The sequence below is a fragment of the Canis lupus genome, chromosome 13, assembly GCF_003254725.2.
Source record: "Canis lupus dingo isolate Sandy chromosome 13, ASM325472v2, whole genome shotgun sequence".
NCBI classification, from domain to species: domain Eukaryota; kingdom Metazoa; phylum Chordata; class Mammalia; order Carnivora; family Canidae; genus Canis; species Canis lupus.
This window is the reverse complement of record NC_064255.1, coordinates 53693993-53712177: the sequence shown is the minus strand read 5'-3', so window position 1 is coordinate 53712177 and position 18185 is coordinate 53693993. Positions and strand designations below refer to the sequence as shown.

The following is an 18185-nucleotide window of genomic DNA, read 5'->3' as shown; positions in this document are numbered from 1 at the left end:
TGGCTGTAAAATGCAGGTCCAGCTTTGCTTTGTACAGGACTGTGATTTGATAATCAGAGCCTGGAAAGCAGAAGGTGTCCTTCTGAAAAGGTTTACCCTTCAATTATGAAAGAGGGGAAGACACAAGAAAGACAAAAACAAACAGAAGAGCCTTCAGCTGATGCTGAATGGCAGTGGCCGAGCTAGTGCAAATTCCCCAAGTTTGGGCTGTGCTTCCCGAAAAATCACCAGCAGCAACGCCCTTGAGGCAGCAGCTGGCACTCCAGGCAGGGAAGCCGCATTAGGAGGGAGGGAGGGCTCCTCTGCAGACAGGCAAACAGCTGATGCATAAAAATAAGGACCGGGATGAAATTAGCAACAAGTAGCTCACTGGTTTTCTTCTTTTTGTAAAGTTCACTCAGTTACTGAGATGGATGTAAAATTAAACTTTAGGGACAATGTGGCATCATGAGTGGAGCATCCTCACCTGGCAGCTCTGGACAAGTCTGATTTAGGATCCCACTCCTTGCAGGCTCTCTTTTGTGATTTGGGCACACCACAGTTAACTAACCGGTTCAGGAAGCGGATTCAGCTACCTATTAACACGTGACAGCTTCAAAATGTTCAGGATTCTCTGCCCAGCACTCACATTACTCAGCTGTCAAAGTAAAGGGCTCAGATATATGATGTGAAAATTACATTTTAACGAGGTGTCATGTGTGTTTAAAGTTCTTATTCATCACTATGTAGTCCATGGCTTTTACTGGAGACACAAATGCACTTAATTAGCATATTATAAGGACAGAAGGTTCACCTTATCTGCATTGTTAAACTGCTATGTGTAGGCTTTTTGTTGTTGTTTGAGATTCCGTTATCTTCAGTATATAAGGAAGGAAACGTTTATATCATCTCAAGTGGCTTTCCAGAAAATATGGATGGTGTTCAGGAAGCAGAACAGTCATAAGGCAGTAACTACATGTCTTTATTGTTTTGTTGTTTGTACTGATTGCTTGATGTGTTTCACTAAATCTCAACCAATAGATTTTTAGATGTGTTAGACATGCTAAGTTTGGGAAATTTTTGGAAGTGGGCTTCCCCGACTATTCTTATCATCAACCTAAATCTACTTCCTCCTCCTTCAGTAGGAAATACTGGAAAATATTTGTACATTTGACAAGGAAGGTTTAGATTGTTCTAAGGACAGTTAAGAAGCAAACTCTAAGAGTCAAAGAAAATACCTCACATTTCAGTCCTATTTATTAATGAATAATCGATTCAGCATAAGACAGTTTGGGACAAAACTGAAGAGTGAAAGTCAGTCTGTAACTAATAATAGCTAAGGGGAAGTGATGCAACTGATTCCCTCACACCATATGTATCAGGATATAAAGTAGTTCTAGAATGTCAATGTCAACTTGAGAATCTCTCAAATAACCTGTGCAACAGCTAAGTATTATCTGGAGGGTTTTAATGTCTACCTTACAAAAGAGCCAGCTGAAGGCAATAATGAAAATATAGTTCATATACCTTATAAGATAGGATAAAGGCTCAGTTAAAAGTACATTTGAAAAAAAGCCTAGATCTGATAATTCTAGATAAGCCTTTCTACTCAAAAAAGGAGAGGAAGTACTTTTACATTCACTTTATTCTCAGATGCTAATACTTACAAGCATTTTTGATACAGGTGTCCCAAACTGAATCAACTGTTCTGCAGACAAAATATGTTCTCAACAGGATACAATTTTATTCATTTCTTTTTTTTTTTTTTTTTAAAGATTTTATTTATTTATTCATGATAGTCACAGAGAGAGAGAGAGAGGCAGAGACACAGGCAGAGGGAGAAGCAGGCTCCATGCACCGGGAGCCCGATGTGGGATTCGATCCCGGGTCTCCAGGATCGCGCCCTGGGCCAAAGGCAGGCGCCAAACCGCTGCGCCACCCAGGGATCCCTATTCATTTCTAAATATAACACACCTTCCATTTTTTCAAAGTTGAAGAAAATCCTGGAATTCCTCAACTGAAAAATTTGAGACTGTTCTGAATAGAAAATTCACCCAGCAGTTGCTCACTTTCTCCCCTATTGTAAGACCATTGACTTTAATTTCTTCTAATTACTTCTGAAAGAAAGCCCATTAGGTGTTAATGTGCTTTGGCACTTCTCCCTAACACCTGCTAAACTTCCTTTAGGTTACCAAAGCTCATTACACTCTGAGTGAAGAAGGGAAGAAGTTAGGTGTAGGTGGTGGGGGTGGGGAATAACTGGGATGCATCTTAAAACTTCTAGATCATAGTAGTGTGAGGCCAAGAGTGAAGGTGACTACCTGAGAGGCATACATGTAATCTAAATAAAGCAAATTTGGGGACTGATAATCTTATCCTCATAATATTCTGAATATTAACATATATGGTAATTCATTCTTTGATTTCTTAAATCATTCAGCAAATCTTGACAGAGCACCTACTATTTATCAGGCACCTACTATTTATAGGTTCCATAAGAACCTATAAACAGGGACGCCTGGGAGGCTCAGTGGTTGAGCATCTGCCTTCAGCTCAGGGTGTCATCTCAGGGTCCTGGGATTGAGTCCCTCATCTGGCTCCCCACAGAGAGCCTGCTTCTCCCTCTGCCTATGTCTCTGCCTCTGTGTGTCTCTCATAAATAAATGAAAACTTTATTTAAAAAAAGGACCTGTAAACAGAAATGACTGACAGTATCAACAAGATTATTTCAACGTGATCAAAAAGTAAAAGCTTTTTATAAATTGGAAATTCTTTGCATTTGTATATTCTTTACCATGTGAGGTAGAACTATATCATTAAAAAGTGCTTCTACAAAATTTGCAAATATAAATTATTGTGTGAATAGCAATATCGCATAAATATAGATTCATTTTCCATTACTTTCATGCTGGAAGACTACAGAAAATACTGGCAAACTTGCACTTAATGTAATGCAAAATATATGATGACAGTTCCAAAAATGTTTTAGACAAAAATGAGAACAAATTTTAAGTTTTTAAAAACTTTGCCCAGAAGAGCAGGCCCATTAAGGCACTTTTCAAGGAGAAAGTTCGCTTAAAATTAACAATGAACATTTGGAAAACAAGTTTTAAAAAATCACATTAATATTAATTGATTTATACAGCTATTGTTGAAAACAACCTGTTTCACAGACTGTACCATTCCCAGAATGGCTTCCTTTGCAAAAGAATACAAACCAAAGTCCTTGTAGCTGAGCCAACCCAACAAAAGTCAGGACAATTAGCAGTTTGAAAATGGGTGCTGGGAAAAGTAAAAGGATGAAATTAAATGAATTCTGAAACAACTTTCAGGATATTTCTGAGACACTGTTTCTCTTGTTATTCTTCTTAAAGTTTACCATTTCAAAATTTAGAATGGATTGTTGTTTAAAAAAATAAAGTACATTGATTTCATGGTTGTAGAATCTACTCTACAAATTAGATTTGCATCTAGAGAGTGCCTGGCACATGGGGATGCGGAGATCACTTCCATCAAATGGGAATCTAGAGACACAGCCTCCGTAAACACACTTTCCATCATCAGTGCCATAAAAGGGAACGTGAATCTGGAGTTGAGTTGCACTTCGATAGCTGTAGGGTTTTTGAGTAATAGGAGCTACTGTGTCTTAGGTTCCTCGCTTAGAAAATGTGGATAAGGGACATCTAGGTAGCTCAGTGGTTGAGCCTCTGCCTCTGGCTCAGGGCATGATCCCATGGTCCTGGGACTGAGTCCCACATCGGGCTCCCTGCATGGAGCCTGCTTCTCCCTCTGCCTATGCCTCTGCCTCTCTCTGTCTCTCATGAATAAATAAATTTTAAAAAATCTTAAAAAGAAGAAAATATGGATACGAAGGATTTCTGCTGGGTTGGTGTGTACCTATTTGGCTGTTTGTTATACCTACTACAGATATCATCCTATTAAAGTCTAATGATCATTTTTGGAGATACAGGTTATTTTCTCCATTTTATAGTTGAGAAAACCAAGACCAAGAGGCTGAGCAATGTGCCCACAGTCAAGCACTGGAGGCAGAATTCAAACCCAAGCTGTTTAGATTCCTAAGCTCATGTTCAGAGCAGCATGCTCTGTATGTATGCTTCACAAAGGATTTTTAAATGTACAAGAGAAACATATTTTCCCCCTAGCTGCCAACACCCAGATCTTTTAAGGTACAGAAAGGTGATATTCAGTAGAAGTTAACATAGATATCCTTCTGCATAAGAGCTTCAGAAGTGTGAGTTTTCATTGATTAGAAGAACTCAGTTAAAATCAGAGCAAAAATAGCTTGCTTCCAACAGATGGCAACAGCAAATACACTTTAGATCTACAAACTCAGAATTAGCCTTTTTGACCCTAACGTATTTATAGTAAGTTGGTTTCTGTAGATAAATACATGAGAAGATCCATAATAGGAATTCACTAAGGCAATTTCTTTGAAAAATGTCAACCTAATTTACTAAAAAAAAAAACCAAAAAAACAAAAAACAAACAAAAAAACCCAGCTGAAACTGTTTGTGAGGAATACGATGAAGAGCCTCTATTAATGCTAATTGAATTCTCATATCCACACATACAATGCATAAAATTTACTTCTACACTTATTCTTTCCACCTCTAAACTGCAGTAAGTCTATACCGAAATACTAGCTTTTAAACGAGCATTAATGCATGAAAATTGATAATTTTTCTTGCAATTATATTTACAAATTTAATACAGATGGAATCTTACTCTTTGCAAAACAGGCAAGGTCTTCATTGTTGTTTAAAAAGAGGGAAAACTAAATCTCCTGGCAAAAGTTAGGAATTTGTCTCAAAAGCTAAACTTTGTCATTTCTCAGTGTTTGCCACATTAATAGCATTGTTTTAACAAACATGAATGCTAATACATTTTGGCAAGATGGTTAATATTTTAACTCCCATAAATAAATAAATACATAAAATTAAGTGAGTGGTATACTCTTCCTTATGTCCACAATGATTGATCATATAAAATGTATACACACATAAGTTTGCTTGAAATGTCTGCTGGAAATATCTATGTGTGAAGTCTCTAAATACTTGTGACTATGGTATCATCTTGCTCTTCCAGGATAATTTAGAAAACTAGGCTAAGAATTTGCTTCAATTCATCAAATCAAAACCTGGAATGCTGATTAAATTTAATCTACCTATTATTAGAGATAAGAATAATGCATAATGTTTTCAATAAATAAAACTTGAAATATGTTACTGTCTCTTCTTTACTCATAAACCACAAAAGATGAGTTGTTATCTGGGGGCAATTAGATATTATGTCCTGTTGCAATTGTCTCTATGAATAAATAAATAAAATCTTTAAAAAAATAAAAGTCAGAAAAGGCTAAGAACCACACATAAACAGTTTTCACTAACAAAATGTAAATTTTAACTTAAGAGTATCAGAGCTATGAAAAAAATACTCCCATGGTTGATTCTTGCTTAGGTTTTCAACTGAAGGTTGTATCAAATTGAAAGGCTTACCTATACAGTGGTGAGCCAGGTACTGTACTTGGTCTAGGAGATTTTTTTGAGGAATTATTAAGGAGAAGTTGCTTTTGTTACTGTTGCATACTTAGGCTTCTCCTCCCATAAGGGACAGTTCAATATAGTATCAGCATTGCTGGCCGTGGAAAGAATTGTTAACATTCTGCCTAAGGCCTCTCCGAGATCGGAGAAAATGCCAACTGATTTCTCATTCTCTCAAGCTAAGAAGTGAAAAGCCATTCACTCATTCATTCAACAGAGTTACTGAGTCTGTATTTTATATATGCCATATATTAGTGTCTGATAAGGCAGAAATAATGGCCAGATAAAAACTTATACATAAATAAAGGCTGGGTAAGGTCACTGGCCATAAGGAACTTAGAATCTAGCTGTGTAAGAAGGTACATGTGTAACGAACTAAGTTAGGAAGCAAATGGCAAAAAAAAATAAATAAATAAATAAAAAAAATAAATAAATAAAAATAAAATAAAATAAAAATAAAAAATAAAAAAAAAAGGAAGCAAATGGCATGCAAGTAAAAGCAGTGCAGAAAACAAGTTATATTAAGATGTAAGTACTGAAAGACACAAAACATAATCTTTAAATTGCTATATTACTATCAAAATTCAGACACCTGTTTTTTGCTTTCCATTATACTTTATCATGAAGAACAGCATTATGGCTAGTTGAAATAACTGAACCTCTAAACTTAGAGATAATTCTATTTAATTGCGTAAATGAAAATTTAAAATAATAAAGCAACTTATGACTATTTCTAACAGCATTAAAAGAAAATGGTATGTCCCAGAGAGGAAAACGACAATTGTAAAGAATTGGGGAGGCACCTGGGTGGTGCAGTGGGTTAAACATCTATCTTTGGCTTGGTTCATGACCCCAGCATCCTGGGATGGAGCCCCACATCAGGCTTCCTGCTCATCGGGGAGTCTGCTTGTCCCTCTCCCTCTGCCCCTCCTCTGATTTGTGCTCCTCTCTCTCTCTCTCTCTCGCTCTTTCACAATCACTCTCTTTCTCTCTCTCTCAAAGAAATAAAATCTTGAAAAGTAATTGTAAAGATTATCTCTGGTTTACTCAAAGCAGTGTTTTGTATTGTTGTTTCTTGTAAAATTTACATCTATTTTTTTCTGCATTTCTCAGTTATAAACATTTTTCTGTGCATATCAGTTAGGTATACTCAGACGTGGGCACACTCAAACTGACAATGTTCCCAATAGGGGTGGTCATATATGACACTCTCTGCAAAGTGAATATATTGGCATAGGGCTCCTAAAGCATTGTATCAAGACAGCCCTTATCATTTTTCCTATTGGAGAGCACTTCTGAGGGCATGTCACAATTAATTAAAGAGGAAGGCATTCTATTTTAGTAAAGGTTTTGTGTACTTCACTACACAATAAACTAGCCAGCTGATAATAAAAATGCCCTTCAGAGAAGGGCTTAAGATTGGAGACTGCTTGCACAAGAGAGAAAAAAGTTTTTATACTTTTTTTTTATAGCCAAATGCAATTAATGGCAACAGTTTTTGGATGAAAAGACAGTGAACAGTTTTCAGGTACACAGGCCAGAAGGAAGACAACAAAAGTAATCATACATAAAAGAAACTTACCAAAAACAAACTGTAAATATACCCCTCCACACTCCCTTGAGTATCATCAAAAGTCAAACTTACCTGATCTGCTATCCAGAGGTCCAAAATCCAAAGAGTATTTCACGACATGATAGTTATTCCATACGTACAGAAGGTTGTCCCTGGGGTTGTAATCCACAGCTGCTATGTATTGGTATGAATTGGGAAAGGGTACATCCACCAAACTATCCTTACTTTGGTCGGTGTTGTAAATGTAGTCAATCTTATTCCCTGTGGCCTCGTTATCATCATCCTCATATACAGATTTGACCACATACAGAATCCCGCAAATCATAAATGCGTTGGAAGCTGATCTTTTATCATATGCAGTATCCCATGTCCCTTCAATCCGTAGGGTATAAGGGTTCAATTGACTAATGACAATTTTACCATTATTTTGTTCTGTTGCATAGATTACCCATAGCCCATTTTCATCCACTGCGAGGTCTATGTCAGACTTGCCTCCCCATCGGTAAGGGGAGGTATCATGGTAATTGGCATTTGCTATGATAGCCTCTCCACTCTTTATCCTAGTCCGCAAATCAAATTTTACTATGTTCCTGGTGCGCTCTTTGTTGAAAAACAAAGCTCCATCATACACTACAAATCCTGTGCCATCCACCCTATGAGGGAGCTTGTAGGTTGTAGTTGGCCTTCCAGCGATGAAGTCATCCTTGGATGAGTACTCCGTCAGGGTATCAGTTCTGTAGGGAGTCCAGGGCATATAATAAATCTTGTCAGAGGCCTGTAGAGGGTCTTTGCACCATGCCCCAGATTGGTGGTCAGATTCAAACAAGTGTTCACTCTGGTACACTCCTTTTAGTAGTCCAGGACAAAGAAAAACTGTTGGGAGGGAAAGAGTTAAAATAATAAATATATTAATTTTAATATTTTGTCATATATTTTTATTTTTCACCAAATGGAATGTAACTCTAACAAGAGATACCCACCACCACTTAATTATTTTGTTGCATTCTTCTGAGTACGCGAAATGTTTTACACACTACTTTTGACTATTGTTCAAAATCATTTTCATTTTCATTTGCTGAAAAATGTGGCCACTTTCTAAGCAGTTGTGTTTTCTTTTGATTTTTACCTTTGTAAACATGTGATACAATATTTTTGTATATACAGATACAGGTGTGATGTATGTCTATGTATTCTATAGGAGTATAATAAATATAAATATTTATAGATAAGATTTCTATGTGTCTTATTTAAACTTAAATATATATATTGTTTTCACTCTGATGACATCTGCCATTCAATAACTTATCATTAAGAAATAAATAGGAATCTAATAGTAATTAAGTATAATAATAAAGGAAAAGAAAAGCCTTGTAATACAGGCCACTGAATCTTCTAGCAAAACAAAACAAAACAAAAAACTCTTAAAGCTGCTTTAGCACACACAGAGCATGCAACCCACACAATTAAAAATGAATGATGGATGGAGACTGGGAGGGAAAAGAGAAAGGAAGAAAAAGAAAGGAAAGAAGGAATAAGGAAAGAAGAAAAGGTGAAAGGTTACAGAGAAGAACCCAAGATCTAGATTTTAATCAGTTAAAAATGTCCTGTTAAATACAGTAGTATTGGAACTTAAAAACATGTACCTTTTACTGTTACATGAGAAGAACATTAAAAAAACAAGATTACTTGCTATAATATTTTGCTGCTCATACTTCAGATTGAAAATGGGCAGGAATTATCTCATTCACTTGATTTTTAGTATGATTCAGTAGCAAACTGTGTACATAGTGGTAAGAAGCCTTGGCTAGCTCATAATGAAAGGGCTATAAAGCAATGTTTCCCAAAGAGTGGTCCTTGAAGCACCTGTTTCATGTGGTATAGCCCGATGTTATACAGAAAGAAAACAGGGATCCTTATCCATATATTTAAGAAATATCATATTAAATAGAATTGTGGCAGAGATTCTAATAGCTTTGGTACATCAGTGAATCTCCAAGGCTGAAGTGAGGAAAATGAACATATTTAACAAACTCATTTGATCATGGAACCCTTTCTACAGAGCCTGTTTCAAATGTAGTGTTCTGTTGAACCCGCTATGGGAAACACTGCTCTAATATTTTTGCAAAGCAAATACACTAAAATAATCATGCAGTCCACTGTTATGTTTGAAATGATTAGAAGGGTACTGGGTGGAGAAACTTAGAAGTCATAAGGAATTTGGATGTTGACCCATATTTTATTGATTAAAGTATTATGCTCTTGATATTAGTGATTAGCTCCTTAACAGCAACTATAATGCTAGATCAAATGGAAAATGATCTAAGATAAAACTTGGCTAGGATGTGCAGGTTATTAAAAAGGAAAGTGCATTATTAAAGTGTCCAAAGTTTTACTTTTGTAGAAATGAAAAGTTCAAGGGCAGAGTTGACTATCAAAATCTTCCATAGCAAGGATAGAAGGCCTTCATCAATTTATACTCAATAATAAAATTGATGATTATAAGAATTTCACAGATTCTAATATGATGGCTAAATTATAAAGAATGGATAGGCATTGTTGTCAAAGTCACATATAAGCTTTAGATTGGTTAATAGTGAGCCCATGATTGCTAACGTAATTTATTAGAAGATATTTCAGAAAACCAATTCCCCTTTTCCCACAATAGTTAAAAATTAAAGGTATGGGAAACCACACCAGAGCTATGGAAAATTATCTAGTATAGAAATAAAATCAAATCTAAAGCAACCACTATCCATCACCATCTACTGCATTTCCAACTACTTATTTAAAAATAAAGAGGAAGAAAATGCACGGTTGAAGATTTTACATGAAACTGTTTTAGGATAAAAGGAGCAAACCAGCACTGGTCATCACAACAGATTAAAGTGAAGTTGAGCAGCAGAAGTAGTAAATAAATTTTCATAAAATAGATAAGAATTAATACAAAATTATTTTAACTAAATGTTAAACTGTTAAATAACTTAGCCTATAAATAGTATATAATTCATGAAAGGTATTTAATTACCTTTTTGTTCCACTTCTATTGGAGAGAGAGAAGTACAGAGAGAAAGGAGAAAAGAGAATAGATTAATGGTACGATATTGGCCAAGCACTTTTTATTCACCTCTTCCAAACTGAAAGTAAATAATTTATTTCACTCATACTTGCTTTTTGAACATAGGATTTTTTAAACATTCCCCTAGTAAAATAATTTTTAAGAAAAGCAATCATGTAATAAACTTAAGAATACGTACAGGCTTAGAAAACATAAGGCAAAAGTTAATCAAGCTAAGATTGCAAAAAACATACAATTCCAAACTATAGACACATAGGAAATACAATATTCATAATAAGAATACCAATATTCCCCTTTGAAAGTCAGAAAGATAATTATACCCACAAAGCTTTCAAATAGTTTGACTAGTCTCATTTATAAAATACTATTGTTTATACCACTATTTAACATAATAGTCTTGTTTTTTACCCATCTCAAGGATTGATCTCTTTGGAAGTAACTACTCTGCAACTCATTTCCTAAGGCCTAAGATTTTCTGTGTTAGTCTTATGGGAAATAAACCTCTTGAGGCTACACATTTACAGGGAATGCTCTCATACTGAATAAATGGATTCAGAATATTTATTGAAGAAACTTCTCTCCCTCCCACTTATCATTATTTGATATTGTGGAAAAATGTCTTTCAGAAAAATCTGTTAGCAGAAGGTTGACATAAATAATGAGCCACCTGTTCTGGAATTTCTGAAATCCTTAACCAAGCCAACATACGTTTGTAAGCATAAATTGAAATCCTCAGCCATGTTATAGCTATATTTTTCAAATTAGATTCCATTTTTATTTTTAAGGTACTGATCAATACAAGTCAGGGAAAATTCTGGGAAACTGTAACATATTCATGTAACTCATCAACTGTTAACGTATTCATGCAACTCATCAGGTAGCGCGTGTTTATCTTATAAACATTTGTCTCATCAGAGACAATTTGCCTAAATCGCAAAAAAAGAACAAGGACCAACAAAAAAACAGGGGGAAGAGTCGGGGAAAGAGGAGTTCATAACACAGACTCAAAGATCACAGATTGCAATTGATATAAATCTTAAAAAATGCAATGAAATGGATGAACTTAAGTATTATTGCACAATAAATAAAACTCTAGGGAAGTTTCAAACAAGGGAGAAATATTGTTTTGGGTAGTTACATTTGGGTGAGACTTTTGTGCTTTGAACTAAGCTCCTCTGTCTTCTATTGTCAGAAACATACTCATTTCTCTCCACTGACTTTTTTGAAAGCTCAATGTCACATGTGTTAGAAGACAAAACTAGTGTATGTCAAACGTTATGCTTGGGGCACCTGGGCGGATCAGTCACTTGAGCCTCTGACTTTTGACTTCAGCTTGGGGATCATGATCTCAGGGTCCTGATATTGAGCCCTTTTGGGCTCCAAATTCAGTGGGAATTCTGCTTGAGATTCTCTCCCTCTCCCTCTACCCATTCCTTCACTTGCTCTTGCTCTCTCTCTCTAAAACTAACAATAATAACTAATAATAAATCTGAAAAAAAGGTTATGTTTAAGAAGTTGCAAATGAGTTATTTTGGAGAGATTCCTTATCTCATTAATATACAAATCTTTTTTTTATAGTAGTTCTAGGACTCTTTTAACATTTATACTGTGTAATTTATCATCGTTCTCAATCTTTATCTAATGACTGCAGTGTTCACTGGACTATCTGCCTCATTACAGGTCAATTAAATGCTTTACTTAGGAGATGCTTCATTTTAAGACTAGAACCTCCAAATCTGAGTTCAGACTGACAACTAAAAGAAGCATAACAGAGTATCCTAAGAAATTATTTAATCAATAGTCTCAGAAGTTTGGACTCAAAGCACATTACAATGAAAGTGAAAGTTGGGAGTGGGAAGTCATACTAAGTTGACATTTTTCAGTAACCAGACTACACAAATATAGATAAAACTAATTCTGTTTCTTGAAATACTTCTAAATATATATCCTTTTGAGAACTGTATACAGAGTATATAGTATATTCTGAAACATAAAACGTATACATACACAACTTTACTTTTATCTCATATAAAGCTCTGTCTTATTCTAAAGCAGTTATCCTAACTTCTTGGTGACTAATATTTCTCTCTTCAACAAATACTTAATATGGAAGGTGGGATATGTGATAAAAAGTAGTGATTAAGGCATTATTTTTCTGTAAACAATATCTTACAATTTAATGGATATTATTATTTTTCAAAGAACTTTTATTTCTATTTCCTCAATTGTCATTAGGTAAAATTTTACTTTTAATTCTCTGGTATTGGTCTAATTTGAGATAAACTGGCCTAAGCTGTAGCATAAGTAAAGCTTGCTTCTGTTACTTGCTGGTTATTCAAAATTAAGATTTATTAGGCAGTTTCACTTTGGTGAAAATTATTATGTTCTTGCCTATGTCATAACTGGCTGTAGCTCATTTATCACTTATTTGCTATTTTCAAGTCTCAAGTAAAACAGTCCTATAATTTAAGTTGAAACAGGCACACACAAATCATATTCCCATAACAAAAACTGGCAAAGCAAACATAATTTGTCATTGAAAAGCTTAGTAACACTGAGGATTAGCCAGGCAGTGTCATCATCTAATTCTGATTCTAGAGGCTTCTTTCCCCTGGAAAAACAAAAATAAAAACAAAACAAGCACTCATACAAACATATTGTATAGATACAGGTTAACACCCTTCCCAATATATCCTTCATAATCTCAGTGCCTGGAACATAATAAGCACTCAGTGAACAGCTACTGAATTAATACATAATCCAAATCCAAATAATTTTGCTTCTTAATATTTTAAGCAGGTAATAAAATGAGAAGTGGTGAAGAGAATCTGAATTTGCTATATACAATCGTACATGCAATGTATTATCTGTCTAATGTCTTTTTATATTTTAAAGGAAGTGGAGGAAAGTACAATTTATGAGCAATATGTACCTCCAGCTCATTAAATGTAAAACTAGAGGGGAAAAAAAAGGAAAATAAGAAAAACTATATGGATAGTCTTGAGGATTATATTGGCAAGAAAAAAGTGTTGCTATAAAACAGCCAGCAATGATCTAAAAACATAGACTGAAAATACTCCATTCCCTTCTCTCCATAATGAGATCATAAATAAATGAATTGTATGATGACATCTGTGCTCAGCCTCCTTCAGTACCTCCTGTCTTTTGGTCTGGTCCAATATCCTGAATTCTGGCATTATAGCTGTCACTGCTCATTTCCAATCCTCTTTGGAACTAGTTACTCTCTTTTTCTCTCTTCACTTTTAATCCCCAAACTATTTTTATTGTCCATTCAGCCTCTGCAAATATGTTTATATGTTTCCTTAAAGTGATTTCATTGTTGTCCTTTGTCAAACTTAATGTCATAAGCTATATCCCGTGGTTAGAGTAAATGACAAATTCAAAGTAAGAGTAATTTTATTCTGTATAAAAGGCAGAAACGGAAGAAAAAAAAAGACCAGTAAATTTTCCCTTCATTTCCCAATAGTTCATAAAAGAGATATAATATATAGCCAATAGCCATGTTATTGTTTAGAAAAATAAGACCTTATTAGTTCTACCCATATCTGTACCATATGCAGTACTTTTGAATTGCATTTTTAATTAGAAAAGGTATGGATGAGAGAGCATATGCATGCATTGCCAGGCTTTTTCAAATTGCATTGCAAATTACAGAGAAATAAAATTGTGGTGTGCTAAAATTTGTTAGAACTAAATTGTCATAACTAAGAACTATGAAATTGTGACTAATTCTAATGTAACTTAAATTTTCTTTTCTTTTAAACTGTAACTCATACCACACATTTTTCTATCTATGTTATATAATCCAGTGATGCCTCTATATTACTATTAATATATAAATAAAAAACTGATGGGGAACATGAGATAGTTATAAAACATTAAATAATGTATAAATGCCTATTTTTATCATTGATATTTGGTAGTATTTTAAACAGTATGATTTTCTTGGTTACATTTGGCTTGGACTATTCAAGTACCTTTGGGAACCATTATCACTGGCCAGAGAAGGGGACAGTAATATGGCAAACTAAGTGAGTAATAAAAAAAAAAAAATCAGTTCTGGATGAAAATTTGCTGGTATATCATCCATAAATGAAGCGATCTATAAAGTGGATGATCAAAAGTTTACAATGATACTTTTACTTGGATAGCACTTTATAACTTAAGGAAAAGTTTTCATACAAATCACTTGATTTAATTCTTCCAAGAAAATGGTGATGGGGTATTTATTATTCCCATATCAGAGATGCATCAACCAAAAGTCAAAAGGCTCAAAGATTTGAGCAAGACCAAGACTGGTAGATGGCACAGACTGTCATTTATCTAACATACACTAGCTCTTACCACATGCGAACATAGTGAAACTGACATTCTTGCTCTCCATTTCCCTTCTGTCGACAAATCCACATAAGAGTGCACTTTAGGGCAGCCCTGGTGGCGCAGCGGTTTAGCGCCGCCTGCAGCCCCGGGCGTGATCCTGGAGACCCAGGATCAAGTCCCACGTCAGGCTCTCTGCCTGGAGCCTGCTTCTCCCTCTGCCTGTGTCTCTGCCTTTCTTTCTCTCCCTGCATCTCTATGAATAAATAAATAAAATCTTAAAAAAAAAAAAAAAAGAGTGCACTTTAGAGGTATAAAGGACACAAATGGAATCTTCCAGAGGGTAGGCAGTCTACTATAAGAACTAACATTCACTAAGCATGTACTATGTGCCACACATTGCACTGAAGTTTTGCACACAATACTAATAATCATCTCACAGCAACCTTATGAACTAGATATTCTCCTTATCAGAACTTTCCAAATAAGTAAACACGTACAAAAAGGCATTGTTCTTTGGGTAGTGGGTGGTAGAGCTGGAATTCAAATACAAGTTTCATGACTGTATCTCCAGTTCTCAGCGCATAGAAAAATCTCAATTAATATTTCTTATGCCTCCATGCAATGCTGAATTGCACTATAGTATTTTCAGAGAAAGAGACTGGGTGCCGTATTCTTCAGTGCTAGTGATGCAAAGCATCTCTCCAGAGAAGATAAAATAATAATAATAATAAAAAATAGCTCCTCATTTCTTGGCCAAAGAAACAAGGTATTTCTTATCACCAGAAACAAACCTGTACTGCATACCTCATGTCCTGTTAATTCTCATTATTCTGAAACAGAAAATTCTTTTTCCATTTCACATACACCAAGAAAATACAGAAGCACTTCAGTAAATAGAAATAAAAAGATCTGTGAAGTTCATTAATTTTTTGGTATACTGCGTATCAAAAATTCTGACAGGTATCTGTCTCTTTCAGTAAATAAGGTGCTAATCCTTTATTTAATGAAAGACAGGGGTAATCTCCGCAGCTCAGCTTCTAAATTATGTTTTTCAAATAATACCCGTGCATCACTGAATGAAAGTGCTGCTCAAGCACCTTGTATTACAATGGCTTTATATAATGTGTTTCCAAAATTATTGCCTTCTAATGAATTTCATCCTGGAGTGTATAGATTGAAAATGTCAATAATTCATAAGATGCTTTCACTAGCCACATTCTGATTTAAAGACTAAAATACAATATCTATAAATGATGCAGAAACTGAGACTACCTTTTATTTTGTAGTAACTTTCCATCTTTCTGATGGATCTGTAAAATCTTTCTGCTAATTTAACCTTTTAAAAGAAAATGATGCTATTAGTTGACTCTTTGGGGAATATATCAGTAATAACTTTTAGAAAAATAACAATTTTTCAAAGGTATTATTGGTAGCAAAGTCAATCTTACATTTGGTTCATCAACAATATACCCTTGTCATAATGATTTGTCACTACTACAACCACAAGGCACTTAAAGCTTCTGATGAAACACAAAGGCAGAGTCCTTTCAGAGTGACAAGACTATACTATATATATATAAAAATGCGTGTATATTTATATTAGCCCCACTGAATGCATTTGTTATTTGCAAGGCTCTAACGGCTGTGAATACAGACGCAAGTAATAATCATAATGCCTAACAATTCCTGATCATGTACTATGTGAATAGTTATGTGGATAATTTCATTTCACCCTCAAAGAAACTCTAGGACTTCGGTGGTACTATCATGAACATGATACAGAGCAGGAACTAATCTCTCTGCCTTAAGGAAACTTAAAGTCTAATAATTGGTGATTTTTCAGTGTCTTTATTTACCAACAATAAGCTATTTTTAAATGCTTTCAGAGGAACTTGTGTAGAGATTAAAAACAGGCAATAATAGAAGTGAATAGCAGAGGGAGAGAATCCCTAAAAGCCAAAATTTAAAACACGAGGCACAGTAATTTGACTACAATCAAAGTTCTTATGGAATATGTCACCTATTTGTTCCTGAGAAATTAATTTTTGAATGATTCCTATTAGTAGGCTCTATACACCCACTGCTGGATATGTAATAAATAAGATATTCAAAATCAATCTAATCTAATCCTAGATTTAGTAAACATATTAAAATTACTGTGGTTTGGGGGCTAAATTTTTTCAGATGTCATATAGTCTCAGCCAATAGTTTACAAATAAAAAAATGAAGCCAGAGAATTAGATATTAGCTCCAAATCATTATTTCATTTTTAACTCTTAGTAGTACTAAAGACAAATGATTAAATGATATAATTTTTTTAAGGATTTTATTTATTTATTTATGAGAGACACAGAGAGAAGAGAGAGAGAGAGAGAGAGGCAGAGACACAGGCAGAGGGAGAAGCAGGCTCCATGCAGGGAGCCCGATGTAGGACTTGATCCCGGACTCTAGGATTACGCCTTGGGCCGAAGGCAGGCACCAAACCGCTGAGCCACCCAGGGATCCTGTAAAAATTTTTGGATGTAATATTTTTTTTATTCATTTAACAATTTTGTGTATTGTGAGGGCAGGAATGACTGTTCTAATTTTCTGATGAGAAAAAAATCAGAAGCTCAAAGAAATCAAGTTACTTTGCTTCATTGTTCCTTCAGTCTTACAAGGGCTCTTACAATCTTGCGAATTAATCATTGAATAGAATTTTTTATCATCATCTGGTGCAAGAGAATGAGACAACAAAACCCACAGAGTCATTCAGTAAAGGAAAAAAAAAATACACACACACACAAAAAAAACATTCTGAGGACTAATTTAGGAATCGGAGGAGCTACTACATACTTTGGTACTTTGTAGAAGTATTCCAAATACCCTAACCAATTTGGGGCTGGATTCACTAGCCAAAAAGCAGGAGATATTTTGTATTGTATAATATTATGGTTAATAGACACAAGAGAAATAATTCAGATAAGATTCCTAGAACTGTAAACAAAAACCAAAAAGAAATTAATCTCAGAATTCATTAGCAAAAACATATACACCGCATATATCCTATACATGTTAACTGAATCTCTTGTAAAGTAGATTTAAGATTGTTACTCATTTGGGTTTTTTTTTTTTTTTTTTTGGTGTTTCATAAAATTGAGATGCTATTATCAATTCATCTGAATAAACTCTAAGTCTTCAGATTCATTACTATAAATGTCCCAAAATGTGTTTCTTAAAATATTATTCCAATTTTATGTCTTATTAATCCTATAGGATAATCATAATAGTTCACAATGGTTTATTTATTTTACTTCATATACTCTACACCTATACTTTATATACTCTACACTTATATTTTTCAACTTTTCACACTCTGTTGCCCCTGTTAAGAATGCCTCATATCTCCCATTTCTAGTTAAGCCAAACTCTATCTCTGGGTTCTAAGTTCTTTCTTCATAAATACTGCTTTATTTACCAGGCCCATTTTGAATAAGCGTATAATTTCAACTTAGTTTGTGGGGGAGGGAGGTTTTCAATAATGCTGTAGTCTAGGGATTGGCAAACCTTTTCTACAAAGAGCCAGACAGTAAGTTAAGTTTTGGGAGCTACATACGGGCTGCATTGCACAGCTATTTTCATCACTGTCTTCTTCTTTTTTTTTTTATTTTTTAAC

General features: G+C 34.6%; 1 protein-coding gene across 23 annotated transcripts in view; it reads right to left on the bottom strand.

Moving 5' to 3' along the window:
• Nucleotides 1–18185, bottom strand: part of ADGRL3 (adhesion G protein-coupled receptor L3) — a 682677-nt gene that overhangs the window by 320606 nt on the left and 343886 nt on the right. For all 23 annotated transcript variants that reach the window (XM_049092995.1, XM_049092994.1, XM_049092973.1 and 20 more), the window contains one exon: nt 7186–7986. In XM_049092995.1, coding sequence (XP_048948952.1) covers nt 7186–7986 — 801 coding nt within the window. The remainder of the gene's footprint in view (nt 1–7185; nt 7987–18185) is intronic.